Source organism: Elgaria multicarinata, chromosome 8 (genome assembly GCF_023053635.1).
Source record: "Elgaria multicarinata webbii isolate HBS135686 ecotype San Diego chromosome 8, rElgMul1.1.pri, whole genome shotgun sequence".
In the NCBI taxonomy this organism is placed as follows: Eukaryota; Metazoa; Chordata; class Lepidosauria; order Squamata; family Anguidae; genus Elgaria; species Elgaria multicarinata.
This window is the reverse complement of record NC_086178.1, coordinates 49,413,403-49,429,644: the sequence shown is the minus strand read 5'-3', so window position 1 is coordinate 49,429,644 and position 16,242 is coordinate 49,413,403. Positions and strand designations below refer to the sequence as shown.

Below are 16,242 nucleotides of genomic sequence, written 5' to 3'. Positions count from 1 at the left end.
TCATGGGGGTCAGATCTTTTCAGAACTATTATCCATAATAGCTCAATAGAACCTCTGTGTTCAGGAGTAGTAAGTCTGTTACCAATAACTGGTGGGGACTTCCCACGGAGGACAGAGGGCTCTTCTTGGAGACATTTGAAAAGGATACCGAATTAAATAGACCCCTAGGTTTTTTTCAACAAAGATCTTCTTATATTGCTCTGTGCGAGGGCTGCACTAACCCGGGAGGCCGCATGTAAATAAGAATACTATCTGCTATACATCTGATTATTGCTGGGAAAGGAAGTGTATTGTGTAAGTGCACCTGTTTACCCAATGAGTCCACTCCCTATGCTGAAAGGGAATGTTTTCTCTTAAAGGAAAAGCTACACAGGAACAGTATTTCATATAGAGAATGTTTAGGGAAACACACTTGGAGATAGCATCGGGATGCCATGACAAAATCCTTGCTTCACAACTATGATTGGGTCATTGAGTCTCTCCCCTCGTGATTAAAATTCAAGGGAGCAATGCCTGTCTTCTACAAGAGGATTTGCAAAACTCACATCCTGGTTGGACATGTCCCAGTAGGGTCTTTCCCCAAATGACATCACTTCCCACATGACAATACCATAACTCCATACATCACTGGCAGAGGTGAATTTGCGGTAGGCAATGGCCTCTGGGGCTGTCCATCTCACCGGGATCTTTCCACCCTGAAGGAGAAGGAAAGGCAGGTGTTAATGGTAGACGGCTGAGTGCAGTGATACCTCCCTTTATAAGGTGCAGCTTTGTTAACAAGTGCATGAATCATAGAATAGTAGAGTTGGGAGGGCCTGCAAGGCCATCGAGTCCAACCCCTGCTCATTCCAGGAATCTACCTTAAATCATACTTTGATTGATATACTGAAGTTATTGCAACTTCCTAATATGGACAGATGCACTCTTGTCATTATCAGTACTAGCTCAATTCGAACTAGGGATGGAGAAGAAATTCATTCATTTTGCATTTTAATGTGAACGTACCAAATTTCACTCTTTCAAAGCAAAATTCAGTTATTCTTCAAAATTCACACTTCTCCAAATTTTGCAATGGGGCTCTCCAATTTACTGCATACACAAATGTGTGTATTAGGGAAAAGAATATTAAATACTTTATATTAGAAAACTGCTTTTAAAAAATCTATATATTAAGCAAAATGCATACAAAATGCACGTATTTGGAGACATGTGCACAAAAACTCTTATGTAGAAACATTTTTTTTTAGATATAAAACCTAACAGTTTGGAACGAACAGAATTTAAGATTGAAAAAAACCTCGATGTTGAAGACAAACCATATTTAGGGTTGGAAAAATGAAAAACTGAGAGAAACTGAAATTGACAGATTCATCCATCCCTAGTTCAAATCTGCAGAAGGAAAGTAATTAACTGCTGGGATGCATTTGGGGGTGCATCCCGTTCAGCTAAAAAAGAAAAAAGGGAGAGAGTGATGCAGAAGAGAACCTTAAATCCTCTTCCTCTTTTCAGAACTCAAGCACACGTGGATTTAGCAAACTAAGGCTCACAAGTTACAGTGGGACCAGGTCAAAACTTGGGGAATACCTGGAGTGAGCACAGGTAGCCCAGTCCCAGTGACAAGAGATGATTGTGCAGCCCCCTTACCCCCAATTTTGTACCTTATTTTTCCAGCATGACTTCCTGAACTTCTGAGTTTAATATGATATTCTGGGAAACTGCCCTCTGATCATGTTCTATGACAGCATCGCACATTATGCAGTGGCTCCCCAGTACATGCACATTTGATTGTTATCCTGTTTTTAGACTTGTGTTTATTATGTGTGTACTTAACACTTTTATATTTTCATGCAAAATGTTTCACGTGTGCAAATAAAACAATTGCATCATATGAAGCAAAATAATAATAATACTGCAAAGTCAATGCCTCCAAGTTCCTTTAAGTTCTCCATGTCTGCTTAAAGCCAAAACTCACATTGTAATTGTTGTCCTTCTGATATACCCATGTATGAACATCCACACCACTTGTATTCAGTTCTATCAGAATTATAAAGGAAAATCTAGACAGCACAGGTTAAAGGCCTTGGGGGTACATGCCCAAAGCCAGCAAATACCCAGGGTCTTCCCCCCCCACACACACACACACTTATTGCTGCCACCTTATCTTTTCTCCCGATTATAACAGGGATCTAAGGGTATGGATTCAGGCAAGTGATCCAATATCATGATTCATCTTCTAGCCCTAGTTTTAAACAGATATCCTAATGTAGCAGATCACAGTTGAGTTACACATATCCAGCTCCATGTGCTTGACCTTCATGCTATGGAAAAAAAGATTCCCAATAGTAAATATATCAATGAAATATCAGCATAGAGCTTTACGTAACCTCATTAGTACCTGGGGATTAAAGTGGCCTTGAGAATATAAAACCTGTCTAATTTTTATCTTAATTGTTTACATTTAAAAAAAGAAAAAGAAAGCAACAACATTTGATTGTAAAAAGAAAGGACAAAAGCCCAGGGTTTATCCTAATGCCTTTGGTTCACTGCAAATCCAGGCTGATGCTGTTAATGTCAGTAGAAAATCACAAAAGACAAAACGTGGGAGTGAAACATTCTGTTAGCCAAAATGGCTGATATATGAGGAGTACTGATACAAGAGGAAAAGGAGGAGGAGGAGAGTGATTTAGGGTATGATCCTATGCATGTTTAGACAGAAAAAGTTCTATAACTCCCAGCATTCCCCAACCAGCCATTAAAAGCCTCAAAATATAAATGAGTGTCCTGATAACTTTATCCAACCAATGAAAATTTGCTCTCACCAATTAAAGCTGCATTCAAGAGGCAGCTGGACAACCATCTGTCAGGTATGCTTTAGGGTGGATTCCTGCACTGAGCAGGGGGTTGGACTCGATGGCCTTCTAGGCCCCTTCCAATTCTACTATTCTATGATCCCTTTAGTTGGACTTTTTTCAGTCCAAACATGCATTGGATTGTGCTCTTAGACTTTCTTAATAAGTCTTCGCGGACTTAACAAAGGACATAGTTATTTTTGTCCTTTTACAATGATGCAGAAATGTAGGGTCAGAGAGAAAAAGGCATGGACCCAAGGGGAGCTAGACAGGCAATTATGACTAGGTTTAGACTACATTCAACTTTTAAACTAGCTTGTCATATTACGCATGGTGTGGATACAGAGATATTTTTCACCCTCTCTCATAATAATAGAATATGGGGTCATCCAATGAATCTGAATGGTGGGAGGTTCAGGAAAGACAGAAAGAAGTATTTATTCACATATTGCTCATGGTTCACTGCTCCAAGAAGTCGTGATGGCCACCAACTTCCACAGGTTCAAAATGGGATTAGACAAACACATGGAAGATAAGGCTATTGGTGGATACTGATCATTATGGATACTTCCAGTATCAGAAGTTGCCATGGAACATGAGCAGGAGGGTGTTATCACAGTCATGCCCTGCCAGTGTGCTTCCCATAGGCATTTGGTTGGCCATTGTAAAAACAGAATGCTGGACTAGGTAGGCCTTCGGTCTGAACCAGCATGACTCTTACGTTCAGATTCTCCACAAAGGAACTTAGAAATTGCAGCATTGTGTAAGTACTATGGGTTCACTGTGCCTTGTTAGAACTATAATTCCCAGAGTTTTGTGGATGGAAAGAAAGCAATTCAAACTGGTTTAAGGTTAATGACATAGATATTCACAAGAATAGGCCTTGGTCCATGGCTCTATCTAATATGATTTCCTAGTTCCTGCACATACACCTTGACTCAGGAGACACAATTATCCCCTGCCCAAATTGCGTATGGTGAGAAAAATAACATTATGACATTTATTCCAGCTGTGGTGGTTAAAGGTAAACCATTGCAAAACTAACAAAATCTCATTCCCATGAATGCCAATGAACATGCAAGTGTTTTGGAAAAGACAGGATGTTTCTTACTGTGAATATATAGGTGCTCTCACATTTCCTGGGCCCAAAAGCAGACATCAAAGGCTGACAGCAACAGCTGTTCCCATGCACCGCCTTGCATATCAAGTAGAAACAATGGTCTTCAGGGTTTTATCTTGAGTGATACTTCCTCACCTTTGGCTGTTTTGCATTGTGGAGCACACAAACTTCCTTTGCATCAAGTCTCTTCCCCTAAGAATGGCAATGGAAGGGCAAGGAAGTGGGGTTGCCCTTGGCACAGAGATGACAGCTCATCACAAGTCGAGCACACCAGATGAGGAGCAAGCATTTGCTCTCAATCTAAAATTATAAATTTCCAATGCTAGGAAGGTGGCTGATGTGGGTTCCTTTTCATTATGTTTCAGAGCATGCCTGCAAGTGTGCTTATCTCATCAGGGTTACAAAAGAAGGAAGAATACCTACTGCTAGAATGATAAAAAGAACCACCTGAAATACAGAAGACTGAAAATGCACTTGTGATGCCATAATGGTTCCTACAGCAACAGTAGGGGGAGCGGTTTCTATAAACAGGAAAGGACTTTATGAACCATGGATCCTTACCAGCCCTGTTGGTTTCATACAGCTTAATCAACTTCCCTGAGCAAGTGCAGAAATTGATGTTATGAGTTCAAGGCAATGGAACTGTTCATACTCATTTCAGTACCATTGAACATGCATCCAAGGCATCTATATCATCAAACAAGTGAAGGAGCTCAGCTGTGGTGATGGGGGAAGAAAGTTCAGGGGTAATAGAGCAACAGCAGAGGGCAGAGGAATGGAAGAGATGCCCAAAACCATTAGCAGTGCCTGAGGGTTGGCTACTCCTAGGCACTACTTAGGTGATATTGATAGGAACTAAGGATGAGTGAGCTTTCTGAAAGTCACCTAGGATTGACTCATTAATTATCTGACTCTCCCACCCCCACACTAGGAAAAATGAGATAATTTTCAGAGTCAACCTAAAGGGGAACTACAAAACCCCATCCATGCCCCATCAGTTGTTCAGTATGGCAAAACATCAGAGAAGAGAAGGAAGGGGAAAACCACTTCCCCACTAGAGGGGAAGATTTCTGGAGACAGAGCAAGACTGTAGAGCTGAGTAGCTGGGGAGCTGGGAGTGATTTCCTTTGAAGTGAAGTTTTCAAGTACTTGAAGTTAATTATCATCCTAGTTCAGAGAAATTTCATCAACATCCCTAGTATGAACACTGAGGATGTAGTTGCAACCAAATTGTGGGGAGCTGTTTTTCTGTTAAAGGCCAAATTACCTCGAGGGTAATATGTTGGAATAGGGAATATCCAGCATGCATATATTTATGCTGGGGCGAGACTCAAGCGTGGGTCATCCCCTTTCTATCTCTTTCTGCCACCCCCCCTCTCTCTCTCTCTTCTCTTCTTTTCTCTCTTTGTCTCTATGCCATCCCCCTTTCACTCCCTCCCTACCCAGCAGGTTACTGGGGCAGGGATAGATTGATCTTGACAAAGTTCTAAATGATCCTTGCAGAAGGCTTTTGGGTTGCATGAAATTACCTACCCCTGCCCTACACCAACCCAAAGACTGGAGGCTCTTATCTACCCGATGCCCTACACCACCTACCTGGGAAGAAAAGCTATCTCACCTAATGGTAAGAAAACTATTAGATCCAGGAAACCTTCTCAGCCAAAGGATTATCTTCAATGAGGAAAGATGATGGGAAGACCTGGCACTTATCACAGGAGTTGGTGTGCCTCTTACTGAGCGGTTCATCCACTCCCAACAAGAGGCATAACTCTGCTTTGTGACATCATCTTTGTGACATCATAATTGATGTCACAAGGCCCATCATGTCACTTGGAGAGAGAGGACACCAGGGAGAAATAAGCAGTAGCCAGAGCCTGTGAATTGTTAGAAAACAACAATCTTGTTCATATGTAAATGATTCATCCATAATTAAAATTAATGTGGAGAGGAAGAGAAACACAGATAAAGCAAAACACTGACTCTAAGCGGAATTGTTTGCTCTTGTTTTCAGTTGCTTTCAAAGATGGATGGCAAAACAGATTCAGTCTTTGCAATAAAAACTCTACTTAAATAACCAAAAAAGGAGAAATTTGCTTGAAGGTTGTTTTCTCCTACCTTTTCCCCAGAGCAGAGCTATGAACCTGCCGTGGGAGGCAGTGATGTAATTGTAGGCAGTGCATCATTTCCCAGCTGCTGGGAAGGCCATTTGGGGCATAAATTAATGATAAAAATACAGATGAGAAAATCTGCTTTTTCTCCAGAGGCGGGAGAGGCCACTTCATGCTCAATCCAGGCAGGCAGCACTGGACAGTTTAAACTCACATTGATTTATTTAAATGGGCTGCAATATGCAGCCAGAAGAAGGAACAGAGCTCCCAGTTAAGCCATGGATGGCTGATTCAAGGATCGCTGCTCAGATTCTCAGCTGGTGAAAAGTGGCATCACTCCAACAACTGCAAGGGCATCTACTCTGCTGATTTGCATCTTCGGGACCAGGGAAATTTATACCAACCTGCACCAGCTGGCTTCCTTTTGCTTTTTTGACGTTCTGTTTCAGTTGCTGGCATTTACTCTGCAAGTGCACGCAGATATCAGTCACTGACTTCAATTTCAATCCATCCAGTGCCGAGGATAAATACCACAGTCAAGTGCCTTAACTTGTCAAAGAAACGATCTTTGTTATCTGTTGACTGAACTGGTTAAAGAGGTGTGTCTTGCAGTTCATCCAGAAGGGCAATGACCAAGGTTTTGATGCTCTAAGTCAGCCTTTCTCAACCAGCTACCCTCTAGATTGTTGGACTGCAACTCCCATAATTCCTAGGCAGAATGGCCAGGATAAGAACATAAGAAGAGCCATGCTGGATCAAACTGAGGGTCCATCTAGTCCAGCATTCTGTTCACACAGAGGATGAGGAAGGGTTTGTTTGTTTATTTATTTATTTCATTTCTATACCGCCCAAAAGCCGAAGCTCTCTGGGCGGTTCACAAAAAGGGTTAAGAGTTCTAGGACAGATCGTGCCCTTTCGGCGGCACCCTCACAATGACAAATTAAGGGGTATTCTACACAATCCATTAAAGTGTCCCAGATACATTTTGTCTTTGTGGGATGTTCCTACAAGTCAGTGCAGTGGTTAGAATGTCAGGCCAGGAATGGGGAGACTTGGGTTCAAATCCCCACTCAGCTGCAAAACTCACTGGGGAAACTAGGGCCAGTCACCATTCTTAATCTGACCTACTTCACAGTGTTGTTCTAAGGGCAAAACTGAGGCAGAAAGAAAACCAAATTTGAACTCTGTGGAAGAAAAGTAGGATATCACAGACTCATTGTGTTGGAGGCACTAATAGGCTTCTCTCTAGTCCAACACTCTGCTCATTGCAAGTTAGAATATAAATAAAAGCCAGGGGCAGGCCAAGATGTTTTGCTTCCTGAGGCAAAAGGCAAGATGGCACCCCTTCCCATTCCATGTACAAAAGCTGACTGGTCTGAATCTGTCTCCAACACCAATAAGGGGTCAATGTTCTTCAATGAACTGGAAGGCAGAAGGCTAACAAAGGGGTCGCAGAATAGGCTCCATGGCACACAGTTTTCTCCTTCAACCCCTTGCTGCTGTTTCCTAGGATCTGCCACCTGAGGCAACTGCCTCAAAATGCCAAGTGGTAGGGCTGGCCCTGATAAAAAGCCTTGATCCAGAGATAAGAGAGAATAGCATGATATCCCACCCACATACAACCTCGATGCAGGGGACAGGACAGCTGTGTGTGTGTGTTTGAGAGAGAGACAGACAGACAGAGAGACAGAGAGGATAGAGACAGGAGTCAGGTCAGATGTAACTTCAGTATAGGAAAGGGAGAGTCCAAAGCCTCCAGAGTTCCTAGGAAAAGGGAGCACAGACTATAGGTAAACAGTACACATATGAAAGAGATACACAAAGTGCTGCATTAAGTGAAGTGAAACTGACAAGGGTCTTCTCTAAGCCTATGTTAGTCAGACTGCCTCCCTGACATTGGTTTTCCTTACTAAGGAGAGACCCTAGACCAGCTTGTCTTCCCTGCTCCCTAGAGTTTTTGATGGATGTGCAATCTGGCTCCATGGAAAACAAATGCACATCTGGAAAAGCCCCTGGGCTTGACGGTATGCTGGGCCCATTTTCACACTAGCTATGCTTTGTGTGATGCCAAGTAGAATGCTGTGTCCAGTTCTGTTTGGCAAGCTGGAAGGTTTTAAAAATGAGCTACTAGCCAAGACGGATCAGGAAGAAACAAGTTTATGTTATAAGGAGACAGGCAGATTTTAAGTTAAACACTTGGGAAAGTCTGAGACAATTCAGTGCTGGAACACACTTCCTGGGCAAGTGGCAGTATCTTGAGAGGTTCAAAACAAAAATGGTTTGAGAGGCCCTGACTAGGGATGCTCTAGATATAGCATATGACACCAAGCCAAGAGGTTAAAATGCACCTACCTAGATATTAAGATCATCATCTGAGGCCCTCCTCTAGGTGCCTCCACCGAATGAGGCAAGGCAGGTGGCTACAAGAGAGTGAGCCTTTTCACCACCTTTTCAGTGGTGGCAACCATTTGTGGAATGCCCCCTCCAGAGAGGCTCATTTCTTTTCAGTGCTAGGTGGACACTTTCCAGTCTACCTGGCATTATAAGATCTGTTTTTAGTGCTTTCAGTACTTTATTCTGCTACTGGTTTTAATTTAGTTTTATGTGCTGGAATGGTATGATTCTGTGCAGCTGGTTTTATCTTGGTTTGAGTCTGCACTATTTTCATTCTTTGTTTAGGGAGCAATCCTATGGGTTGTGTCCTAGATGACTGTAAGTCCCCAAACTCAGGGACTTACGAGCATCTAGTGCAGGGTGGGGAGGAGCAACAAAGACGATCATCCACCTGTCCTCCCACACTGCTTTGCTAGGAAGGCACTTTTGCCCCTCTAGCTGGGGTGCTCCAGAGGGGGAGGGAGGGAGGCTGGAGAGGTCTCAGAATAACTCATCTCCCAGCCTCTCCCGTTTCCTCCCCTCCCTGCTACTGAAACGCCCCCTTCGCCCCTTCTCCAAGGTCATCAAAAGAGAGCAGCTGGCACTGGCTGAAAGGAGGAGAGGGAGGGAAATCGTAGTTCTGATTTGCCCCTCGAGGTCAGAATGCTATGCCCAGCCTCGGATCGGAGAATCGGAAATATCCTACGGCCTCTCAGACGCTGTCTAGGACCGTAGAATTGCTCCCTTAGTATTTGCATTTTACATTTGTAATGGATTGCACACCACACAGATAATTTTGCTTATTGAATGGTTTAAAAATACAGTAAATGAATGAATAAATAAATAAATAAATAAAATACACTAGATGGTTGAGCGGATTCTCTTTAGTTCTACTTTCTGTACTCCTAACAAGGTAAACAGAGTACACTGAGGACTGCTGGTCAGTGAATAAACCTGCTAATGACCAGTAGTGGCTGGTCATCAATACTGGTACTGTTTACAGACACTAGATACCGATCTCCAAGCCTCAGCAAGACACCTGCAAAAGCCATTTGAGTCAACTGTGAATGTGGTGTCTCAAAGGTCAGCTAAGATTTCAAATGAAGTTGAGGCCAGCTGAAGCCATCATGACCTGACGTGGTCTCTTGCCAAGAAAAACCACCAAGCTTTGCTTAGACAAGCAAACTGACTGAAAGACATAATTTAAATGGAGAACCGTGCAATCCTGCTGTGCTGTTACAACTCTGGTCGAGCATTCAGACCCGTTGGATAGACTTTCCCATCCATGCAGCATTTCCTTCCCTCATCCTAGAGGAAGAGTCCAGTGTCTGAACCACACAGTAAAACCTCTACACACGCTTAGAAGTGACTTTGCAGTCACAACTCAGGCTGCAGTACCACTGAGACTCAAATGCACATTGCAATATGAGAAGCTGGACTTAATGAGCTGTTGGCAACCCAAGACGTGATAGAAGAAGCAGTGTGCTATCTCAGCAACAACATAAGCTTCAGAAAGAGCACATTTCCACTGTCTTCACAAATTTCATTTTTAACTGAATGGCTGTGAGGTGGCTGCTGTGCTGAGCCCATCACAAGGCCTCGTGGTAAGTGCTATTTTGCCGTTCCCTCGGATCTGCCATCTGCTATGATCACCTGTTTGCTCAGGGCAGCAGCTTCGATCCTAGACACTTTGAGCAGACACTCCCTTCTCCTTTTTTCTCTCCCCTCCCCCATGGCTTATTTATTTGGGACCAGGATGGTCCTTGTAATAGGTCTGCTATTGGCCCTTGGCCCTCATTAGTTCCATCCCACAGACTATAAATGTAGTAATGATTAGAATGTATATTCAAGCCAGACCTTTAGTATGAAAGTCATCAGAACCGGAGAGCCACTGGATTACTGCAGTTATTGAAACTGCCACAGAGCTTTGGTTATTGGGCGGTATAGAAAAGTGATAAAGGAAATGAAAAAAGAAAAAGAAAAAGAAAAAGAAAAGCCAATCCTTCCTCCACAGTCTTATGTGCATGTGATGGGAAAGAGATACCTACCAATGAGCTGGTATAAGTTGGGTCAGAGGTGTCATCTTGCAAGTAGCGTGAGAGGCCGAAGTCAGACACTTTGCAGACCAGGTTGCTGTTGACCAGGATGTTCCGAGCTGCGAGGTCTCGATGGACATAATTCATTTCTGCAAGGTACTTCATGCCAGCTGCAATCCCTCGTAGCATCCCCACCAGCTGGATGACAGTGAATTGCCCATCGTTTTGCTGTATTAGTAAAAGTTAAGTCCTACAGTTAGCATTTGCCATTCATTCAGAGTTGACTAAAACCCAAACCATGAAGAGTAGTCCACAATAAAGTCCTATGGAAGAAAAGACCTATTTAGGCAAACAGAAGGGTTGATTGTTTTGGAAAAGTGAGTTGGAAGAGAGTGCAGGAAATAGAAGGGATGGGAAAGAAATTAGTGGGGTTTGCATTTTAATGTGAAGCAACAGGACTTGCATTTTCTGAACTAACATGTGAACCAGAATTCAGTTATCCTTAGGTTCCGAGTGCCAGTTTTGGTAAAAGGCAGGGTACAACTCCAATAAATGAATAAATAATTTTTACACATCTGAAAATCTGCAATGTTCTGATAAAAAAAAATTGTGTACGAAATTGCATACATTAGGGGAATTCCAAACAAAATAATGTACATAGGTTAAATTGCATACAAAAAGGCATATATTAGGGGAAGTGTTTGCAAAAAAATAAATTAAAAAAAATCATATATTAGGCAAAAATGCATACAAATATCCATGTGGAATGTTTTTTAAAAAAATTTAAACTGGTGTGGAAATGGGACACAACAAACTTGCACTTGATAAAATGCAAATATTATAGAATACAAAACTAACAGATTTATCCATTCCTTGGAGGCAAGAGATGTTCAGAGGCAGGAGCTGAAGGAAGAAGAGAGAACAAGCAGTAGGCTGACAGGAACCTGAAGGAAGAACAGGTGGAAGAGACAGAATCAGCAGAGGCTGGTGGCTCCGACTTTGGTGATGCTGTAAATCTATTCTGGGTTTTAGTCAGAGCCAGCTACAACTCTGAAGGAGCTATCGAAATCCTATCACCAAAACGGGTTCAGCACCTTGGACAACTCCTTTAAAGTTCTGGCTGGTTCTGACTGAAACCCAGAATGGATTCACAGCCCCACCGAAATCAGAGCCACCAGCCTCCATTGGACAGCATGCTGAGGAAAAGAAGAGCTGAGAACTCCAAGCGTTGAAGAAAGGAAGAGCCAATGAAGGGGATTCTGCAGGAAAAGCTCCCATTACCTGAGCCTTGGACCCTAAAAGAAGGAGAACATCCACTGGTGGCAGAAGGGGACTAAGAGGAGAGACTCTGGCCTAATCTACACCTGCAGCCCATTGGGAAGTGGGGAGGGATGAGCAAAGGGTTTCCAGCTTCCGGGATCATCCCTCAGGGGCCACACATCAAAGAGTTCTCTCAGAATTAAAGGACACCATCCTGGACAAAGGTTTTTCTTTGTTTTTACTACTCCTGATGCTGGCGCAAGAGCAGAGTTGCAATTCTGCATGAAGCTGTGATTTATTTATTTATTTAAAAAAACACTCGGTGCTTTAAGACGCTGAGACCCATCTGAAACATGGCAAAAATGCTCATCCCCGGTACCCTCGGGCTCCCCCCTGGTTGCCTGTTCACTGATCCCCACTGCTCGTGAGGAACAGCAACAACCTTGGGAAGGGGGGGGCACAGTGCCCACAGGCCTCAGGATTGTCCCAATAGAGGGGGGAAACGGGAGGAAAGAAGTCAGCGATATCCCAGGAAAACGGAGTGGTCATCCCTGGATCACCACTCGTGTGGCCCGGTAGGGACATCCTTGATACTATCCTGGGTTAAATGGCAGGTGTAAATCAGGTCAAAATGTTTCCAGATGGGAGGCTTGTAATGCAACCAATCAAATGGTATCATGCTGCTATTCCATCTTTTTTTTTTCTGGCAAGAAAAAAGACAGAAGATCTGGTGGCAAAACACGGGAGGATTACAAGTGGAGGACAATGTTGTCAGCTCCCCACCCTCCTGTAAAATTCCATGAATGAGGAAAGATGATTGCACAAGAAAATCTTTATCTGGAAGCACCCATAATTATCAGAATGAGTGGTTTTATACTCACAATTGTGGTTGCTAAAATATAGTAAAAGTTTGGAGTCTTTCAGTGCATGCTTATGGGTGATTTCTAAATAGGGTTAGCAATTATGAGAATGAGGCCACCAGGGTCTCATAATTGTTTCAGATTAATTAATTTGGAGGGAAAGGGTACGGGTTTGCTTATGCGAGGCCTGATTTACACAGACAGTTGTAGGACCACAACTACCAATCTTATTAAATGACTCCATTCTATTAACATAAAAAAGATAGTTACACTTACTCGCAAAAAGGAATCCAGCGCTCCATTTTCCATAAATTCAGTGATAATCATCACTGGCCGGCTTTTGGTGACCACCCCCTCCAGCCGAATAATGTTGGGATGATCAAACTGACCCATGATGCTGGCCTCGCTCAGGAAATCCCGCCGCTGCTTCTCAGAGTAGCCGGCCTTTAATGTCTTAATGGCCACATAGATTTCTCTCTTGCCAGGCAGTTTCAGCCGCCCTTTATAGACTTCACCAAACTCCCCTGCAATGGAACCGATATAACTTAAAACCAACTCTGCTCAGAAAAGAAATAAGAACTACCTGTGTGATTGGTCACAAGGTGTGATGGCATGGTGTTCTTTCCTAAGACAGTCCAAACATTTCTTTGAAAGGTCAACGACAGAAGAACACATATGTCTAAAAAACAGCCCTACATTGAGGAGAAGTAACAGAGCTCTTGCACCTTTAATAACTGCATAAAAGAGGGAGATTTTGCAAAGAACAGCACTTCCCACAGCATTCTGAAACGACAAGCGGTATTTCTTTGTCCTCTTCTTCACCACTATCAAAGATTCAGAAGCTTCTATTCAGTTAGCCCATCCATACCCATGTCACTATGAATATTGGAGGCCTTTACTGTGAAGATGCTACACTGATAGACATCTATATTAATAACAAACTCTGAATGTTTATTTATTTAAAAAAGACCTAATAGTTCATTCATGTCTGCTCAGTTGCCTCTTGTATTGTACTCAATCAGCAGTTAAGTCAATAGCAAATGTCTTTTATGGTGTAATCTGTTTCATATGAGCGAAACCGCAAAACTTCAAGAGCTGTTCGACATTGGAACAGACTGTCCTGGGAGGTAGAGGCTCTTCTTTGCTGAAGGCATTTAAGCAGAGGCAGGATGGCTGTCTGTCAGGGGTGCTGTAGCTGCATCATGCAGCGCTGATCCTGCATGAATAAGGGCTTGGGAAGGTAGTCTCTAAGGTCCCTTCCAATGCTAACATTTGACGATTTCAAAAAACATCCATATAAACAGCACAATAATCCTATGAACATCTACTCAGAAGTTAGCGCCATCGAGAACATTGGGGTTTATTCCCAGGTAAGTGAAAACTGGTTCCTGCATTCCAGGACATCAGTCAGTCTCACTTGATTCATGGGACTCACTTCAGAGAGCATGTTTAGGGTCAGCCTGGAAGGCAGGCAAGATAAATTTAACCATCCCAGTTTGTGAAATACTTAAAACCTCAAAAAGAACATCCACATTAACAAATTAAGGGGACAGAAAAGACTGACGTCTGTTTGTTTTTTTTAATTCAAATTTACAGAAGCTCTCGGGTGGGGGCACTTTCCAATGGCAAGCAGGGCCAAAGGCATAAGAACATAAGAAGAGCCGTGCTAGATTAGTCCAAGGGTCCATCTAGTCCAGCACTCTGTTCACACAGTGGCCAACCAGCTGTCAACCAGGGACCCACAAGCAGGACACAGTGCAACAGCACCCTTCCTCCCACATTCCCCAGCAACTGGTGTATATAGGCTTACTGCCTCTGATACCGGAGGCAGCACATAGCCATCAGGACTACTGGGGCCAAAATACTCACAATACTAGCATAGTTTACCTTAAAGTTTTTATTGCTGTAGGAGAGGCATTTCAATTTTTTAGGATGGGGGAGGAACACCAAGTGAACAGTACTTGGGGGAAAGGGGTAGGGGAAGGGGCCATCTGGGGAACCCCTAGAGTGGTGGATTGGGATCCCAGGCTGGCCGGATTTGGCCCATGAGTTGGAGGTTCAACGCCTCTGTGCTACACCAAAGCAGACAGAGAAACGTTTAGTGTACTTCAGTGGAAGCAGAATAAAGGGGTGGGCGAGAAGGCTTACTGTTTGAGCTCTCCCACAAAGTCCTTGTCACTACTACCTTCTTCCATCTTTTCTTTGGAAATGAGATGGGGAAGGATGTTTGGGAATGATGCGGGGGCTTGTTAAAGGGATAGAAAGGTGGAAAGGGAGAGATAGAATTAAGAATGCTTCCAGTCAAACAACAGCTCCTCCAATGAGAGCAATGCCAACTCCAGAAGCTCCTCAACACAAGAGATATTTCCCATTACAGGGGGGGTTGGCACAATGTTACTGCTGTTAATGCTGTGCCAAACCAGAGTGATGCTGCTGCTTGTCCTTTTGGATTGGTAGTGATCAGAATGGAAAACTGTTTGCAGGTGTTAAGCACACCAATCCAGCACATTTAATGCTCACAAACAGCTCCATGTGGAAGGACCTTTAAAGGGAAAAGGAGCAAATCAAAGGCAAAAAAAGCAAGCAATGGATGCAAACAATGGGTTGCTATGGGTTATAAGCAACTGAATATAAGGAGGTTGAAGAAAGCCAAGGAAAGACAAAAGAACGGAGATGACAAGCAATGGATAGCTCAGGCACATTGGATATGGGGGAAATTACAAGTCAAAAACTAATGTTTGTCTAAACCTTCTGGGGACCAGGTACTGCAGCAATGGGTGTCACAAAGGGATAGGCAAAATGTAGACCCGGGTTCCTTGGTGGACCAGTGGCCAATTTCTGATGGACCATGTAGCACAGGGATTCTCATAAAGAAAGCTGAACTAGGTTGTCTCTAGTCTGATTCACCAACAGGCACATCCTATGTTCAAGCAAAACTGCCTAATTAAGATTAATTATACTATAACTGTGAAGAGATCCTAAGTATGCATTCTTACTTTGTAAACTGAAAACGTATTGGGAATTAATGGGGCGGGAAGTAGATCAGCCATCCCCTGGTGTGGTAGACATAAAATTGTGTGTCTGTAGCTATTTTCCCCCCTTTGACAAGAAGGACTCTGGGATGCCTGTTTGCCTATAGTCCACTGCAAACCCCCTCCCCCAGGATTTTCTCTCACATGGCTACTGTGGCTAAAGCCACAGCCATGTTGCTCAGTCTGAAGAGGGGAAAAGAAAACATTGCCTCTTACAACTCCACACACACACACACACACACACCCTCCAAGTGAACTCTACTTCCTTGGTAATTTGGTATTGTATACTGAGTAAGCAACACTCACAAGATGTGCAGGGATCACTGTGACTGAGCACTGGTTCTCAGTTAGCTTATCACTCAAAAGATTCTAGGAGCATCTATACACTGGGGGTGGGGGAATCAACCTGCTTACCAGGGCTGATCCTTTGCATGACTGTGATTACATTAAACAATCAGACAAGGGCAACCACATGGTTTGAACTGCTAATCAGGTGGTTTGTAATGGAAAACTTCCCCTCCTTTCAGTACTCATAGCCTTGAATGGGACAGTGCCATCTAGTGGCTGCTTTATAGTGCAACTTCAACTTTACGTGCTGGGAAAA

The 16,242-nt window shown here is 43.3% G+C and overlaps 1 protein-coding gene across 2 annotated transcripts in view; it reads right to left on the bottom strand.

Annotated features, from left to right (window-relative positions):
- EPHB1 (EPH receptor B1) overlaps positions 1-16,242 on the bottom strand; it is a 384,580-nt gene that overhangs the window by 37,585 nt on the left and 330,753 nt on the right. For both annotated transcript variants that reach the window (XM_063132314.1, XM_063132315.1), the window contains 3 exons: positions 12,883-13,130; positions 10,499-10,714; positions 546-695 (listed from right to left, as the gene is read on the bottom strand). In XM_063132314.1, the coding sequence (XP_062988384.1) occupies positions 546-695; positions 10,499-10,714; positions 12,883-13,130 (614 nt within the window). The remainder of the gene's footprint in view (positions 1-545; positions 696-10,498; positions 10,715-12,882; positions 13,131-16,242) is intronic.